Genomic DNA, 19,375 nt, shown 5'->3' with positions numbered 1-19,375 from the left:
TATGAGTAACTGTTTTTCTTATCTCGAAACAGGTGATGATGAAATTGTTTCATCTTAATTCACTACTATGAATCATATTTACTCAATATACGTTTGAAGCCCAAATCAAGAAACATGTATCTTGAAGGAGATTAAACAGTGTAACAATAAAACAAAAGAAATCGATGATGTTTTTATTTATTTATATAAATGCTGGTACATAATTGAAAGTCGCTTATTTATTTGTCTACAAAAGCTATAAATAAGTCAAAATCGATGGCTAACATAATTTGAATTAAAATTAAAATTAAACCTAAAATATTTAACGGACTAGATGAAACGTGGCAATTGAACACATAGAACTGTAAAAATTATTTTAATTTAAGAAATGAACAAATTGATATTTAAAAGAAACAATAATTTTACAAATGATGTTATAATGAATCCTAAATAATAATTAACTACTTAAAACAGTAATAAAATCACGAGTCTTGTATTGTATAATGATAAATGGAACAATGTTTTCTATTCGCAGTCATAGGTCAATAGATACGTATTTCTTCGATAAGCCCTTTATTACAACGACTCCACCCACTTAGGGGTGATGCGTTTTATTCTTTTTAATATTTTTTCTATCTCCCGCTCTAATTGAAACCACGTGCATAGTTTCCGTTCCGCCACGTGTCTTATTGTAAATTATTGTTGTAGGTACCTCCGTTCTGACCCATACACATGATATGATATGTAAGTAGTTCACAGAACAATAAACAAAACATATTCACAGGAACTACTTGATATGGAAATTGAACTAATTTCTATATAAAATTTAGGTTAATTTACATACCAAATTTATACATATTACTCTACGATATGCAATTATTATTATTCGTATGGAATGTACCGAGCTCATTAGTAATATTTTTACGTATTTGAATATTTATTACGTAAATAATTTACACTACACTATTATCAATGTGTTTGAGTTATATAATAAGGTTAAGATAAGAGATCACATATGACTGGTTTGCTAATTAAATATTTGTTATGCGCATTAACAAAAGACAGACTCAGCATTTATGACAATGTAAAGACTACACTTTGACTCGGAATGAGCGACTTGCGTGTATAAAGATAACTTTTATCAAGTGAAGATATACGTCAACGTTTTTACATTTCCTTGCATCTCCATAAAAACATCAAGTCCTCCGAAAATAACCACATCTAGCCCAGATGTTTTCCTGGGTTTTTGTCTGCATAAAAACATGTCGCGTACCAACGTGGGAACTTCTTAAATTTTGAAAAAAAGCCTCTTCGCAGATGTCAGCGAATCATCTTCGTGCGCTTCGGGTCATATCCACGTGTCACAACAGGAAGAAATTCATAATTTACAGACAGAAGCGTGCCACTTGTCCATCTTTAACGGACTGTGAAATAGTCTTCGGTTTTTATTAGCGAGGGTGCATCCGTAAACACTTCACCTTGTTCTAATTAACTAACATTGAAAGAACATTTTTTTACAGCAGGTTAAAAGGGCAGTTTTATAAGTGGGTCTTTCTAAACTGTTTCTGAACTGATGGGTTGTTTGATGTTTCATAGGAGTATTATGCCGGTATTTTCCTAATAATATGCAGTTTTTATGGTAACTATACTATTGTGTGAGTTATTTCCTATTTCATAACTTTTACCTACTAATCAAAATGAAATCTAAATAACCTTACACAGGTACAATATTTATTTATTTATCTAAAGGTCAAATGATACCTGGTATTTCGTAATATCAATGAGAATCATATCTTATTAGGTTAAGTAGCGCATTATCTGTAACGATAGGCATTAATAGATTTTATGTAGCTAAATGATTGATAACATTGTGCTTTACTAAAAATATTCCTATGATAATATTATTTATTTTCCTATTATTCACTATTCATTAGAATGCCAATTATGGCATTAAATTCATTTACTTGTTTGATATTAATATCTAAAATTGTTCTATTCAATTAATTTCATCCTAACCTCTCTTCGTTAAACAGCGAATTATCTTATCACGACGTCTTAGCAACGGTATTAAACTCGTAATCAAACAAAATTATTATCTTCCTTCAGACTTTTTTCTTTACTTTTATTGCCGTTTCTGAAATGCTCGGCAATCTGCAATAGAGTTTTTCCCTTAGTCTCAGGAAGGAAGAAATACAAAAATATGGTACCGCATAGAGTCGACAGACCATAAAATAAGTAAGTGCCGTGGTGGCCAATTGCATCGAACATTGCTGGAGCAGTTTTTACAGTTCCAAAGAAAGCTATCGATGTCATCATTACACTGATACCGGATCCTAAGCCTTTTGTTTCAGTCGCAAACACTTCGCCTACCATATTCCAAGGTAATGGCGATATACCTAAATTAGAAACTACTATATAAACCGCCATTAAACCTAGCGATATCGTCGGTGATATATGTCTTATTATGCGTTTATCTACAAGGTATAAATATATTGCTAATGTTATCAGTGATAAAGTAGTAAATATCCCACTGAATACAGCTAATGGTCGTCTACCTATCCTTCGAAGAAGAATACAGGCTGAAATCAAAGCTACGACTCGTAAAACATCCGTAGCTAACATCGCAGCGTACGTGTTTTTGTTATTTCCAATGAGAACTTCCATTATATTGGTCGTATATGCGCAAATAACATTGATACCGGACAACTGAGTCACGATAAAGAATACAATCATGATAGACAGCGGTTTCCAAAACTCTGGCTTCTTTATGTTTTCTTTTAATGTTTCCAATTTTGGCTTTACCTCCTTTTTCTTTTCGTGTTCTACGAGCATTTTGTCTAGTTCGTTCTGCATTACTGGAGTTCTTCCTCTATACCAATAAAACGCCGTTCTACATTTTTCTATTTCATTCTTGGATGCTAGCCAAGATGGTGATTCGGGAGCGAAATATAAAACAATGCATCCTGATAATGGAAACAGAGCGCAGAGGAATGATGCGTGGCTCCAATGGAGGAAAGTTCCAAATAAGTGAGACATAAAGACACCGGATGCAATGCTCAATGATAAGCCAGCTAAAAATAATCCTCTATAAGCCGGTGAGCTAATTTCTCCAATAAACACTGGTCCTAAAGGCCCAAGCCATCCTTGGCAAAAACCAGTGATAAATCTTCCCAGTAACATGAAAAACATGTTCTTTGCGAATCCAATGATGACCCATCCACTGATATAGAACATTGATAGAATGATCTGAGATGTTCTTCTTCCGAAGCGTTCCATCAAATATCCAGATATCATGTTACCGAAGAGCAGAGCCAGCGATGACATAGCCGCTGTAAAATACAAGAAAATGCGTGAAAAGATTTTCTATATAGTGTGAAATATATAATATTGTTATTTACATAAATAATGATTAATAAAGAACGGCTGAACGGATTTTAGTAATTCGATTTGTTGATTTAATCTCCTCTTGGATTAAGGATAATAAACTGTTAAAATTTTAATGACTTATCTATTTTAAAACTTGATATTTTCATTAGGGATTGTTATTACTGGAAAATATGTAGAACTAGATTTCCGCCCGCGGCTTCATCCGCGTTTTCATAAGGAAAATCCGCATAGTTCCCGTTCCCGTGGGATTTCCGGGATAAAATCTATCCTATGTGTTAATCCAAGTTACCCTCTATACATGTGCTAAATTTAATAGTAATCGGTTCAGTAGTATTTGCGTGAAAGAGTAACAAACACACACACATCTTCACAAACTTTCGCATTTATAATTAGTAGGATATGGAATTGTCTTATTTATAGTAACTGGTATCATTCAATATATAAAATCAGAACTATATTTAATTTACAAATGCAATAAATAAAGTTAATTACCTACTCGAAAACGTATATGAAAATATATTTAAGAACACAATAATATTACAAGTATTATTTTTCTTTTCTTTTTCTTACTTATCCATAACTTTGTACCGTATAGGAATATTTTAATGAACAATTTGACAGTCTTCAATAAGGAAAAACTGCGTCTCTAAAAATACACTATAAAATCAAAACAACTAATAAATATTTAACTCGAATTATAATGTAACGTAAACGAAAGCGTCACTACCAATTCATTTTAATTAATATTAACCAATCAACAATATTCAAACCAATGTACCAGGAATACATACCTACCCAGGACAACATATCCATATTATAGTGATTGTGTCTCCCATGATTGTCTTTTAGCAACTGCGGTATAATAATAGCTGATATTCCACCCGTGGCTCCTGCACTGAACGACAGCATGAATGACCCCATTGATACCAATGCCTGAAATGTGTTTAAAATATATCTTTAGTACTTTATTAATAAATTACGTTACACAATAATTTATTTTCTTTTTGTCCTTAAGTAGTTACTTCTTGGTGATAAATATTCATTCAAAAAGGCCTCGTTTATAATAAAAGCAACTTGCGAGGAATATATAGACCTTTATAACTTGTTGATTGTTATTACAATAAATGTAAAATGGTTGATTTGAATAACGGAAGGGAACAATTTATTCAATCTAATATCTATGATTGCATATCTTGCACATGTTATTAATAATTTTTATCTCATTTATAATATTTTTAAGTAGTTGTTCAAGGGACCCTTGAAACTACAACAAACATTGAAACCAATGATTTTTGAAAGAATCAAAATGTTGTTTACGATGGCCGATAATAAACTACATTGTAATGTATAAATGTAATATAATATAAGCTATGGAATCTTGATTTGCAACTCTAACTGCGTCTTAGCTTGAGCGTGTCATTCTTGGGTCTTTAGAAATCATTAAATCTATGACTGGTACACTAATATATCATTTACTTTTTAATCTAATGTGGTCAATATTGAAGCAATATAGGTATTACACAAAATGAGCTTATTGACTGACCTAACGTTCTATACATTAAGGTTACATTATTTTTAAAGGAAGACGAAAAAGGGCCAAATGAAGCTTCGATGTCTCACCGTATACCTGCAGCCAGGGCAATAACCGATTTTTGTCCTTTAATGTAAAATACAACAATAATTGCACAAAGAACATCGATAAGCGAGTTTATGAGATGGTTGACATTGTTTACTTGTAGGATATCACCTATTTATAACGCGTGTATAACGTAAGTCTCGTGTTTTATTGTAATGACAAAGTTATACAGATTGTACTAACTTCCTAGCTGAATTAATACCTATAAAATTTCCTTGAGTAATTTAGATAAAACTAGCCAATTAACAATTAACGTTACCTTATAGTGCGATGAATGTCGCACATAGAAATATCCTAATTAACTTCTTCTAAACTTAGTGTTTTTCTACAAAGAGTTTTAATCCATCTATTAATATCCTATATAGATTTTTAATAATTTCAATATCTATGATGTGTAGGTAGGTAAATAAAAAATTGTCAAATCATTTTTGTTATTCAAGCGTGATAACGTTACTATACAGACAATGTAACTTTCAAAATTAAATATTTTCGTCTGCATGTTATTATTTCTTGTTTCAACACGATGCAAAACGTACAATGAACTTAGGGCTCTATGCAGTATTCAACCTTTTTTCAGCTTTAACAATATTATATTACTAGCCGTGCCCCTCGGATTTATCCGCATTGCTCCGCTCCTGTTGGTCTTAGCGTGATGATAAAGGCCTATAGCCTTCCTCAATAAATGGGCTATCTAATACCGCAAGAATTTTTCAAATCAAACCAGAAGTTCCTGAGATTAGCGCGTTCAAACAAACAAACAAACTCTTCAGCTTTATAATATTAGTATAGATTCTCTATTGTAGGTGTTGTTGCAATTTTGTTAATCTGAATACATCGCAAACAAATTAATAGCAAGTTTTATAAATATATTTATCTCAATATAAATAAGATATGTACTTATTTATTTAAAACGCGTAATATATGTTTATTTATTAATTACACAAGTGACTAGTCTAATTTGATATTGCTGATAACGGAATATCTCCGATACATATTATAATTATGCACAATGTACCTACCTACATATTCTAACGATGTCTACCACGAGTGAAAACTAATAAAAAAAAATATCTCATTTTTATTAAAAATTAACTTTAACTAAATATAACTTTCTATACTAAGAATAACCCGAAAATAGCTTTCATTAAACAGTTATTATTACCGTTAAAGTCTTAAATTATACATTTAACATTATAATTTTTAAGCGAAAGTTTCGCTGCTCAATTCCAATTAATTAAATATCTTTATATATAAAAATGAATCGCAAAATGTGTTGGTAAGCGCATAACTCGAGAACGGCTGAACCGATTTCGATAATTCTTTTTTTATTATATTCCTTGAAGTACAAGGATGGTTCTTATGTAGAGAAAACGTAAATATTATGTACCACGGGCGAAGCCGGGGCGGACCGCTAGTTATTTATAAAAATGTATAAAATGTAAGTATATCTACACATGCAAAATTTATCATTTAAGAAATATTTTTATGCTTTGACTAAGTCGCTGGCAACTGCTAGGATGAGGATAGGGATAAGGCTTTAAGGTGTTGTTCCTCTAGTAACATTATTCAAAATATAGGCTTCAAATATATAATATACTTCAGGCCTGGATGTAAAAACAGGTTACAATAAGTATTTATTATGAGTTATATCAATATCTTTGAAAAGTTTACAGTATCTTGAGGAAACAACAATACAAAAAAATGTTGTGTGGTTTTATGAAACCACGGTAAAAGTGAAACTTAGGCACAAAATTATCGTATTTGTACGATAATGACTCCGAAAACTGCTTTATACCTACTCGGCAGCCGACCGTCACGCGACATGCGCTACACAGACCAAAAAGTTTGAGACGATGTAATAAAAGTTTCACTTTAATTATATTTTTAGATAAGTGTATGCACTTGTAATTCTAATATTGTTTCGTTGAAATCAATTTAGTACCTAATTTGAAGATTTTCATCTGTAATAAATTATTATCTGTTGTAATTTTATTATTTCTTAAAAAAATCTCCATTGGTTACTTTTCAATAGAAACACGTTATACTGAGTCATAACAGTAATAATTTATAAACTTACATATTGCGTATTAATATTATACAAAGTAAACACCAATCTGATGGATGGAAAACTACATTATGATTTTGTTTTTTTTTATTACTCTGATCGCCATTTCTTAACCTAGGTAGGTATATCTCGAACATTTCTTTTTAGTTTTGTGTTAGAGCGGACAGAAATACACTGAAAATATTATTATTTATTATTTACTAGCGGTCCGCCCCCGCTTCGCCCGTGGTATATATTTACGTTTTCTCTTCATAAGAACCATCCTCGTACTTCAAGGAATATAATAAAAAAAGAATTATCGAAATCGGACCACCCGTTCACGCGTGATGCCGTGACCAAGGAAAACGGTATTCATTTTTATATATATAGATATAATACGGACGTTAATTTTTTGTTAATTATACTTATTATCAAAATTTTCATTAAAATTCTTGTTAGATTCTATACAAAACAATTTACATTTTTTTATCATTATCATATTTTTTGTGTATGACTATAAGTAGATAGTTATTCTGCTATTTTAGTGTGTGAAATTCTAAGTTTTACCAAAGATGGCAGCTTAATGCTTCTTTTTTAAATGTACCTTCATGTTACGACTTACGACTAACACGCGAAAAGCGGCCACAACTAGGTGTCTATTGGTCAAACCGACCTTAAACGTTTAAACTTAAACGTTTATAATATTAATAGGATAAGTTAAATTCAAAGGGATGGGTATAAGTCTACGGAGCTTCGCGAAGCAGAGCTCCTATATAATTTAATATATAATTAAAATAGAGCGAAGCCCACCTAATAAAATCAAGTGACTATATTCTCTATTCTGATTCTACAAACATTTTTAAGATAGTTCGAATGATAAAACGCAGGTTTTCTGGAACTTTAGCTTTTACAGTAGCATAAACATGAGTAAAACATACTGCAACCAATGTAATGACTCCTTTGTCCAAATGAAAGGCGTCTTCTTCGATAAATTTAGACAATAATCAGTATCAATTATTTATTGGTGACATGGTTACAACTATCGTAAAAGTTCATGTCAAAACAATGTTTTCATTGCATCATACTACGAGATGGCCCCATTTTGCTCCACAACATAAAACTCAATGACGCAAGAATATTTAAGAAACTAAGACGTTTAACTATTATTAAGAAGTATACTCGAAATAATTATGAGATTTATGAAATAAGCTTGGTTTTAAAGGTAAATCACCTTTAATATTTAGAAGGAAAAAGAGGACTCTTGGGTAAACCGGTTTTCAAAAGCTGACTATAATACCGTTCGGTCCTATAATATCCAAAACGCTAATACGTTTTGTAACCCTTCGCGGCCTACGCGACGTTAAGCTTTGTCTAGCTGTTGTGCTACCTTTCTCTTTACTTTGGGAAGTTATGCTCTATAAATACCACGTGCTTAAATATTTTACGTCTTTGGAGATGTACCTGGAATGTATTGTTTCTTATTTATTTTATTTATGTTTCTTTATTTATTTCATTTGTCATTTCACTGCATTGTCATTGCACGACCGTTTTTTTTAGGGTAGGAATTTATTGTTTAGTGTGTTGCGAATATTCAGTTGAAATTTATTCTGAAGAAAATTATCGCTCGTTTATAAAATTTTATTATTTTAAAAGCTTTGCATACTTTTATTAAACAAGAGTATAATATTTTATATGTTTTGCGTCCTACATCTTATGATGCTCAGAACAGATTTCTTTATGAATATTTTATGTAGAGATTATGTTATGAGAATATGAATATTTGATACCTTGATTAAAATTTCTTAACCAAACGTTTTAGTAAAACCAGTGAAAGTTTGGCTCATCATATTGACCTATATTAAAAAACCAAGTTCCCATGCTTTCTATTAATTTTAGTTCTAACGAAGAGTAGATGAAATGTTAACACGCATTTCACATCCATTTGAACCTCTTTCATTCTTAAAACGAGTTAAAAGCCTCAAGAATCCCATGGTTACGAGGTAATTTAAATGCAAATATATTCCAAAATAAATTTAATAATTAATATAGAAAAATAAACTTTATAGTTATCCTCAAACAAAATTATCACTGTATTCTTATACTTAAAGTTTATTTTCCAAGTTTAATAATGCGATTTAAATGTAACTACAAACAGTGCATAATAATTTATATGCCATTTATATTTTAACATCATAACACTTAAAGTCAAGCTTTAAACCAGATTTTGTTGTTGTTTTTATATAGAAAAATAAAATATACGCACTGTACCTACTTAAATGGATATTATTTTAAATACTCGTGGTAATTTTACGAATATTCTTTTATGTTCATTTAGCCACTTGAAAAACATTAACTGCCTAATTTAAAACACACATATCACACACCTGTCTCCTAAACGGTAGCCGAGGATCGACATCGCAATAATTATTTTTCACATCACCATTTTCATCACTTTTGTTTATCTTTTCTAACTCAGTTCCTTCCTCGTGGTCCATCTTGTACCGATCATGCAATGATACTGTGAGTCGCCGATGTACGGACCGAGGGCTTTATTTTATGAAACTCCAATCACTACATGACATTATTTATCTTATCTTCGAGTCGCATTGTTAACATTTTACGTTCTGACGATTGTCGGAGAAAGGATTTCAATGTCATTAGCACGAAGTGTTGGATAATAGATGGGACTTCATGGCTGAGAAAGTATTTACGCAGCAGGTACTTTTGCCTTTGTTATTTCACAAAAATTCGGTTATGAAACTGTGGCTGTGTTTAAATTATAATTTCAAAACAAGTTGTCGCGACTAGTGTAGGTACTGTTTAATAAATAATATTGATAAACAACATTTTTATTGGTGCGTTAAACTAGATAGCAAAACATATTGACAATAATGCACAAATAATATTGAGTAAAAAATAAATTTTGGTCGCGCTACTTTTTAACAAGCGTTGACTACTTTAAAATAGATAAAAAGACCAATTAATTTAAATTCCATTACATCACATTGTTAATACCTGTTAGTGTTATTAATTCTACATGTACTTGATAATCGTTTTATGTTCTACATTATTGTTTATCATCTAGCTCTTATAAATACTTGACGAACCGGGTAGCGCTATTGTGGTGTTTAAAGTTTTGTTTCTTGTGTCTAGGCTTTATTTTACTTGCCAAGTATTAAGAAAAATAAAAGTTAAAGAATGTTTATCAATTATTAAGTCTTCATAGTGCAAGTTTGTATTTTCTCCTTTTTGTTTGTCTGGAGAAGATGTATGTTCTGCAGTATTTTGTGATATTTATTTACTTACTTGCTTATTATATGCTAAAAATTGTGATGTATAGGTCAATCCTACTCTACTTTTTCAGTTAAATTCAATATAATACTGTAAATTAACAACATAAATATAAACTAAGACTTAAGACAGAAAATATGTGTAAATCCAATCTGCTTGTGGGGTATTATTTACCGTCTGTTATCTGCAATCTTTACGAGCAAGAAGGTGATCAGCCTACTTTACCCTTCCAAACCAAGATTTTTTTTGTTAATTTTCTCCTGTCTTTTTGCGCATGTTTACCATTTTACCAAGGAGTCGGTCACAATTTCAATAATTTCGATAAAAAATTATTTGATAGTGAATAATTATAATTCTAGATGTATAACGGTGTATTTATTTACATCAAACGAGCGAATGCTCATTCTAACCCCAATATGTCAAATTATTTTAGTGTAGAGCGTAGAGCTTCTTTCGTTGTTCTTAGTGCGTTCGAAAGAATTCTATGCAATGTTCTAATACTGAACAACAATGAATACGAGTTTTCGTTTACACTAAAAGGTCACGAAAGAATGCTCTTGCTCTAGCTCTGTGCTTTTGATGTAAATGGACCGTAAGACTACTATAAATATCAATTGGTAAATACAAAAACTTAGTACATTCTTAAATTTTATCATAACAATAGAGATTAAAATTATAACCATAAAGAATGCAATAAAGCGTCCAAAATTTTGCTTCAAAAATAAAATTTGCCCTGTTTTAATGTGACAAACGCACGTGATTTGTAAGTGTTTAACGTTTCGTAACGTAACGTTTAAGAATAATTATTACACTAACAATTATTATTAAAGATACCTCATTATATTAATTATATACTACAATTATATGTTTGATAAGAGCCTCAGGTAGGATGACGAATCCAAGCTTATGCGCATGTTACATAACAATAATATAATATACCTACTTAATAGATACTTTTAATGTATTTAGTTACATATGCAAGATTACAGATAAACTTATTTTTATATATGTTATAATTATTGAGTATCACATTTCATAAAATGCTATAATAAATGTCATAATTTTATGAAAATTAAAAGCGCTTTTTAAATAGGTACCTATATATAGTGTGAATTGTGAGTCACTGTGTGAAAATTTTCCCTAACCATCTACATAAATGGTTAATCGTATTTCAAAATATTGTCAATATAAAACTCTTAATAAAACTATAAATTAAATTTTATTGTTTAGAGTTTGTTCTCTATATGTTAAATCACTAAATTATAAGTCAATATTGTAAGACGGCAGGTTAGCAAATTATTTACAACGATTTAAATGTAGTTTGTGCCATTATTTACCACCAATGGAGGGATTTACGGGATATATATAATTTTATATACTTATAACAATTGTTTTTTAATTATATTTTTGCGAGAGATTTCTCAGCACAAAGGTTCGTAATTTCTCTACCACTGGTGCTCTTCGATCATGGTCGAACTGCATTCCTTTCATTGCTGTACCTAAAGACCTTGTATTAAAACAATAATAATAATTTTCTTTCCGTTATATTATTATTGCCCTGAATAACGGTTTTTATAATATGCAATATACATACAGAATAATACAATACAATATATTGAAATAAAAATCAAATAATGAAAAATCTTGTGGTTAAACGATAAATAAAAAATATTTACTATCACAATAGAAACACTAGTACACTTGATTTACCTACCCTAGGTACTAATTATATTTACTTAAATATTTTTTGATGAAAATGGTTTTAAATAATCCCTTATTGAATTACCATTATCTGTATTTATTTACTTTATACGATCAATTAGTTTAGAATGGCATGAGAAAGAATAATGTAACCATACCGCCTAATTTGTAAATTGATGTGTAATTTTGTTTGTATTAATGTGGTTTCAATAAACAGTATTTAGTTTTTGAACATATCTCTATCAAATACTTAACAATGTAAATTGGATATTTGAACAGGTATATGAGTTTCACAGTGTATTCTTGTAAATTATTCTCATAGCTTTTTATTTCTGCTTATTTTTGTCATGTTGTAGTAAAACTACGCTACGGTAAAAGTAATGAAATTCAGGTAATCAAATAATCTCTGCTTGAAAAAAAGGTCTATCCAAGATCCTAATAAAGGATTTAGTAGAAATATTCCCTCCAATATAAAAGAGAATAAAAGGAGATAGAGTCCTCACTCGACCTCCTTTTATTCTGGTATTACACACTAGGATAAGGCATTTAGTGGCATTTATAAAGCTGAAGAAGTACATCGACAGAAGATAAATATCGCAAAAGACGCCCGACTTTCAAATGGAGAAAAAGACGAAGATATTGTATTGAAATATTTGAAAAATTATGATGAAATAATTGTTATAACCTCAGCTATAAGCAGCTACCTATGCTTTTGAGGAGAGAAATAACCAAATTATTTCCAGGCAATAATGAAAAGATGGCTGCTTAGGGCTTTTTGAAGGGTCATTTCGAAGTGTTTTTAATTATTATAATGTTGTTGCATTGGAAAATAATAATGTTAATAAAAAATGTTGTTTAAAGTTATTCATTGTATTACACATCATTACTTTTGTTTATTTTTCTAACGTAGGTACCCCTGACGCATATATGATTCACAATCAAGTTTGCACGTGAAACCTCATTTAAATAATAAGTTGTCACTGCGTAAATAAAACAATCATTTGTATATTTAATGGTGTTTACCTAGTCCCTTTTACAACAAAATAACACCTAGACCTTTTAAAAGCTGACCTTTGATCATTTTAAATGAACGTGTAATAAAAAATGACGTAAGTATGTTAGACATATTTTATTAACAATAATTATCAAGAAGTAGAGATGATCGAGTAATCTCTATTCTTACGACTTTTTAAGAAAACTACTACATAACTACGTAACATACATAACTACCTACATATCTACGTAACATATACGTTTAAAAATAAATCTTGAATAACTTGAACAAAATAATTTTCTTAGTATAAAATTTTCATTTTACACGCATAATACTAAAGATAAAGCAAGATGTTCCTTAAGAAATTGAGGAAATTAACAAAAAAACGCAATTTTTTGCCCAAGTGTTCTCCCCTAACACCAACAAATCCTGAAAAGGTGGAGCAAAAATAACACCTAATCTAAATACCATTTGAAAAAAACTGAGGCTTCTTAGTAAGTAGGGCACTAATGAACCCCACTTAAATAAACCAACAATGCCTTAACTCCATTTAGGAACTCATTTTTGAAAAAAAAAAACTAGCGTTGTTAAATCGAAATATTGATGATATGATATCGTAGAAGGAAAATATAAATAGAAATGAAAGATGCCTCATGACTCTTAAAGATCCGATTTCACCAATAAAATATACCTTTTATATAAGTGTGAATATAATAGCATGCAAATATAAATCTCGGGTATTTTATGTGCTTATCAAAAGACAAGGAAACATGTCATCGACATCGACTTATCACACTTACTACGTACCTAAAAAGATATTGATTCATTAAACCAATCACTAGTACTAAATGAAACAATAATTACCATTTATATGAAATAAACTTACATGTCCATTATGAAATCATTTTGCAGTACCTACTATAGACACATTTTTTTTTCAGAAACAAAAAAATAATTTAAAATTCGATAGCGTATACACATACACAGTAGCTATGATGAAAAATGAAAATGGTTTGATTTAACGATTTTAATTCATATTTTTAAACTCAATTTAAACGTGTTATACAATTATTCAAATTATTTTCGTTTTCAATTACGTATAATGGGAACAAAAAATGTCATTTACATCTGATTTTTTTTATCTGAATAGTTAGTTAGCTTTTAAAGACATAATATTATTATTCTCTAGGAAAATGCCCTATCATCTATGATTGGCGCTATCTTTTTTTAACAAGATTATATTGTATAGTTATGATAGGTTAGTAGCTTAATTGTCTATTTATTAATTTCTCATATAGCTATATATAACAATTATTATACGTTTTGTAATGTTAATACCGCGTATAATTTTTGTTAAGCATCGTAGTCCGTAGAGATAGCTACGGCATAACAACATATAAAAATGAATGTAAAGGTATTTTAATTAGCAATAATAGGTATAGTTTACTAATATTTTGGTTTCATCTCCTTAAATATTCTACAATAATTAAAATGACATCATCACCACCCAACACACAGGTGCTAAGAGGGATCTGGTACATCACGTGACCCCTGATTCCCTAATGAGTTTTCGTTATACAATTAACTATAGGTAGTATTAATATAGATAAATCATAAAGATATACATTTTATAACGGTATTTCTAACATAATAAATATTTTTCGTATCAGGTACTGACCCAAATCTATAGCATTAAATTAGCATTAATAATTTTCTACTCATATTATAATATTCGCAAAATTTAAATTTTAATTAAAATAACATCAACTATGCATCTGAATTTCTTCGCATTCTTCACATGCATTGTGGCCTTTATCGTTCCGGGGACCCAAAAATTCAAAATATAAAACTAATTCAGGTTCGTGTTTATATGTGACCTAAAGGCTATTGACTCAGATGTTATTGGCCTCTGAATTTGAAGTCCGAAAACTTTAAAATTACTTATCTAAATCGTAACCCACTAAAAACAAGATATTGTACTAAACATTGCAAGAATTCCAAGTGAAGCAGTTAACTAATGTGTCATTTTTCTGAGTTTACTCCAAATTGTAAATATAAGATACAATATTAATTGTTATATGTACTACATACTATGATTTTATTTCAATGAGCTCCTTATTATGTAAGCATATTGTTTTGTTATTCAAATTGGGAAATTAGGTATGCACAATAAACATTTCTAATATTTCCATGAATTTCCCTTTGATTTTACTGTTATTATGATGGTCACCCAAATGAAACAATACCAAATTAAAGAAGTGAAGTTTTAGAAAAGCGAAGCTTGTACATTTAGCCGGGAGATCAACCTGTATATATTAGGTTTACGTATATACATATTACAGGGTGAAGACAGCATCGTAATAGATAACATTATAATATTATCTAAATTAAAATTATAAAGTAATGCACATGTCACTTGCTATTTCACGCAGACTTTGTAATGAACATGCAAATGAACTTGCTAACATTGCAATATTATCTACTCGTTTATAAAGATAAATAATAAATATATCTCATCTTCTACTGGTAAAGGGTAACTAACTTTTTATAATTTCACTATATTCATCCAAACTTAAATGTTATTTTTTATGGGCCCAATAACATTTTTATTTTCACTTTAAATATTCTAATTTCGGGTCTAGCTACAAATTTAAAACATGTTAGTCCTTTCTAATCTAAAGCGCCTCAAAATATTGTATAGCAAATATGAACATAAGAGAAATTGCCGAAAAACATTTTTCCTTCATTATTATGAATTGATTAAAATTATACTACGTCCATTGGCGAATCGTAGACATAAGACTATAAATAAGTGCATAATTATTATGAATGAATTTCACACACTTAGATAAAATCTCTTAAAAGTCTTTCTCAAAAATTTAATGGGTTGAAGCTTGTTGTAAGAATAAAAATTCCTTAAACTTTCTTCTCTATAAAAAATAATTGTACACTGTACGCAAGCGCGGATCCAGGGGGGGGGTCACGGGGTCATGACCCCCCCCTGGGCTAGGTCCACGACCAAAGTGGACCACTAATTTAATATTCACTTTTTTAAATTAACAAATTAATACTGTTCAATATGATATTTTTATTGAATTTTGAGACATAAAACTAATATAGAACAATGAAATCAATTACAAACGGTAACGGAAGAGAATATAACAAAAATAATAGAAAAAGTTTATTAGGGTCGACCTATGGTCGTAATTTAAGGACAAATAACAGGTTTTTCGATTTAAAAAAAAATAATAAAAAAAGTGTAATGGTAAAGTTGTATGTAAGTAGTTACTTAATTATTTTTTTTTTCTACAACTTTTGCTGTTACACTTTTCACACAAAACCTCAAATATCGAAATATCCCAGTTCGTGGATAAGACATAAAATAGCAAAATTTTTTTTCAATCGAACAATAGAAAATACAGTCAAATTACAACAAAACATCGGCCAAGTGCGCGTCGGACTCACGCACCGAGGACTCCGAGCAAACATATTTTTTCATTATGTTGTATCTTACAATTTTGTTTAAAGGATTTTTTTTCTTTATCTGTGCTTGTAAGTTTTAACCATTAACCAAATTTCAAGACTGTGTTCACGGGAAGTACCTTGTAGGTTTTGATTGATGATTCCCTTGCAAGTAGTTGCGAATTACAGAATATGCGGCTCTAATTGCTTATTCTTCAGATTGCGTTGACATAGAATTTGAATAAAATACATAACAGATTTAAGTTATTATAGACCTGAGTTCTGATGTGAATATCAATTAAATACATGTAGACGTTCATGAGTAAAGGGATTGTAAGTTTAAAATTATTTAAAAAATATATTTTTATTTAATTTAATTAAATAATTAGGGTTTTCGCAGTTATTACTACATCTGTGCTATAACACGATACTTTTTACTCAATTTCAAGACTGTGTTTACGGGACAGGGTGCTCCCTGCAGGTATTGATTCCCTTGCTAATGTCGAAATCCTACGGTCTACGGTCCTTGATGCTGTGAAAAATTCAAACGTTTTAGCCAACGCAATCAAAAGATGCAGCTGTAATTGCTGAAATTTTTCGACACTCCCTAAGAAATACAAACCTACAGGGTAGTTCCCGAGCACACAGAGTCATGAAATTTAGTACAATCAAACGTCTTATAACGCAGACTAGCTTACCGCCCGCGGCTTCGCCCGCTTTCTCTAAAACCGGGCGGCACTACATAGTATAAAACAAAGTCGCTTTCCCTGTCCCTATGTCCCTTTGTACGCTTAAATCTTTGAAACTACGCAACGGATTTTGATGCGGTTTTTTTTAATAGATAGGGTGATTCAAGAGGAAGGTTTATATGTATAATAAAATCCATCAAATAGTGGAGAAGTACTGTTATTTTTGAGGTTTCTAATGTGATGTCGCAAAACATTACATTTTTTCCGCTTACATTGCAAACGCAGGCTGAACCCTACGAGTTTTATCGAAATAATGTACTAAGTATTATACACATTGAAAAGGTCTACAGAAAAGTCCGCGGTGGTATATGTCTATCTCTTATGGATAACCCACAATAACTTTTTTTTGTCATTTACTTTTTACGACAAATAATGGCTAATTTTCGAAGCGATTTTAACCAATACAGCATTAATCCTTAACCATTTAAATACCTTGAATACATTGTTCATTTAATATAGATCTATATGGCCCTTTACACCGTATGATTTAAGTGAATATTTTCGAAGATATTACAAATTTAAAAATTGCGGGACGTAGCGTTTGCAGCGGCACCGGCCGGGCCGGCCACCCGGCTATATATTTTATACCCGTGCGAATCCGGAGCGGGCCGCTATGTTTTTATATACAACGTTCACCGTTTTTCTGTAGTGTATTTAGTATCAGCATTGCACCCGTGCGAAGCCGGGGCGGGTCGCTAGTAAATCTATACATATAATAAAATCGTAGGAAAGTCAAAACTGTACATTGAATATTTTTTTAAAAGAATACATAATCCATGATCTATAATCGATATAGAAGCCAAAAACATAGTTTTTAGAATTTTTGTCTGTTTGTCTGTTTGTCTGTTTGTCTGTTTGTCTGTTTGTCTGTATGTTTGTCCAGGCTAATCTCAGAAAGTACTGCTCGGATTTACTTCAAATTTTGCATGAATATTACTAACAGGTCGGGTCAGGCTGTTACATACATATTATCATGCTATCACCTTCGGGGGAGGAGCTGTGAACCTTTATTTTTCTTACGTATTCCGTGTACTACGACAGCGTACAATATAAAGACTCATGTTTAAATGTTGTTTTTGAGTAAGCCATGCTATTGTCTACCTTTACACTATAAAAACTACATCATTTAAGTAATTTTGGCAGAGAAACAGTATAATGAATCTTAGTAGTATAAAGACAAATTTAAAACAGCGCCATCTATGAGATTTCATTAAAATTAAAGCAATTTACATAATATTAACGCTCCTTGGAAATTCATAATTTAAATATTATGATGTTGGTGAGTTTGTTTTTTTTTTTTAAAGTTAAATAAATAATTCATATCTTCCCAGAGTAAATTTCAGGTGCGCTTATATTTCATGTGAATATACTAAATTTTTATAAGTGAGGGTAGATGTTTATTATTTGATGTTAGTTACAGTTATATAGATAATAGACGTAGTATTTGTATTCTCTTTGGGTAATAGTAGATAACAGTGATTGTGTTCATTGGTTACATTTTTAAAAATCTTCGGCTTTTTTTTAATTTTCGCCTTCTTGCGTTCCCACAAAAGTTAAGTTGTAGCTTTTATATTTATTGTTTATTATAATTATATAGTTAGACTCATGTTTTTAATTAGTTAAAGTTATGACAAAATAAGAAAATGATGAAATTTTAATTTCATCATGTATAACTTTTACAAGACTATATTATACGCCCAAAGAAGGTCACTTTAGTTCTTGACAAAACTTTATTTGTTAGTAGCTTTTTATTAAAATTAGGTACACTTATCTTTTGATTTTTTTTTATTTACAGATTCAATGTTCATAAAAATTGACGATTTGCGTGAGGATGTAGTGGAAATTAGTAACCTTGCGCGTGGTCAATCAATATTCAATACATATTATAATAAAATTCTAGAAAAGTGATGTCTGTACAATGAAAATATGTAAAAAAAATGTGAGCCGTCATGGGACGCCTGGCAGATGTGAAACATCGTTCGGTTTACAAGTGAGCCTATAGATGTGTATAGCGTGGCGACCCGTCGCCATGGCAAGCGTCGCCACGTCAACAATTCGGTTTACAAGTGAGCAAAAAATAGCAGGGGTTATTATTAAATCGATCTCAAACCCAAAACTGTAGTTATATTTTT

The 19,375-nt window shown here is 30.5% G+C and overlaps 1 protein-coding gene across 2 annotated transcripts; it reads right to left on the bottom strand.

Annotated features, from left to right (window-relative positions):
* Positions 1-188: 188 nt before the first annotated feature.
* On the bottom strand, positions 189-9,598 carry LOC149482149 (facilitated trehalose transporter Tret1-like). Of its 2 annotated transcripts, XM_089703775.1 has the most exons (3): positions 9,431-9,598; positions 4,158-4,299; positions 190-3,308 (listed from the first exon to the last, which is right to left on the bottom strand). In XM_089703775.1, exons 1-3 carry the CDS (start codon positions 9,539-9,541, stop codon positions 2,059-2,061), a joined length of 1,503 nt encoding a protein of 500 aa, XP_089559901.1. In that variant the 5' UTR covers positions 9,542-9,598; the 3' UTR covers positions 190-2,058. The 2 variants fall into 2 exon arrangements, with proteins under 2 accessions (XP_089559902.1, XP_089559901.1); XM_089703776.1 differs by lacking the exon at positions 9,431-9,598 and having other exon boundaries at positions 189-3,308; positions 4,162-4,254.
* Between the last annotated feature and the right edge of the window lie 9,777 nt (positions 9,599-19,375).

The sequence above is a fragment of the Colias philodice genome, chromosome 15 (genome assembly GCF_061535455.1).
Source record: "Colias philodice isolate Cphi_HAF_F1 chromosome 15, ilColPhil1 Martin Lab GWU primary, whole genome shotgun sequence".
NCBI lineage: Eukaryota > Metazoa > Arthropoda > Insecta > Lepidoptera > Pieridae > Colias > Colias philodice.
The sequence above is the reverse complement of the archived record's forward strand: the minus strand, read 5'-3'. Positions and strand labels throughout refer to the sequence as shown.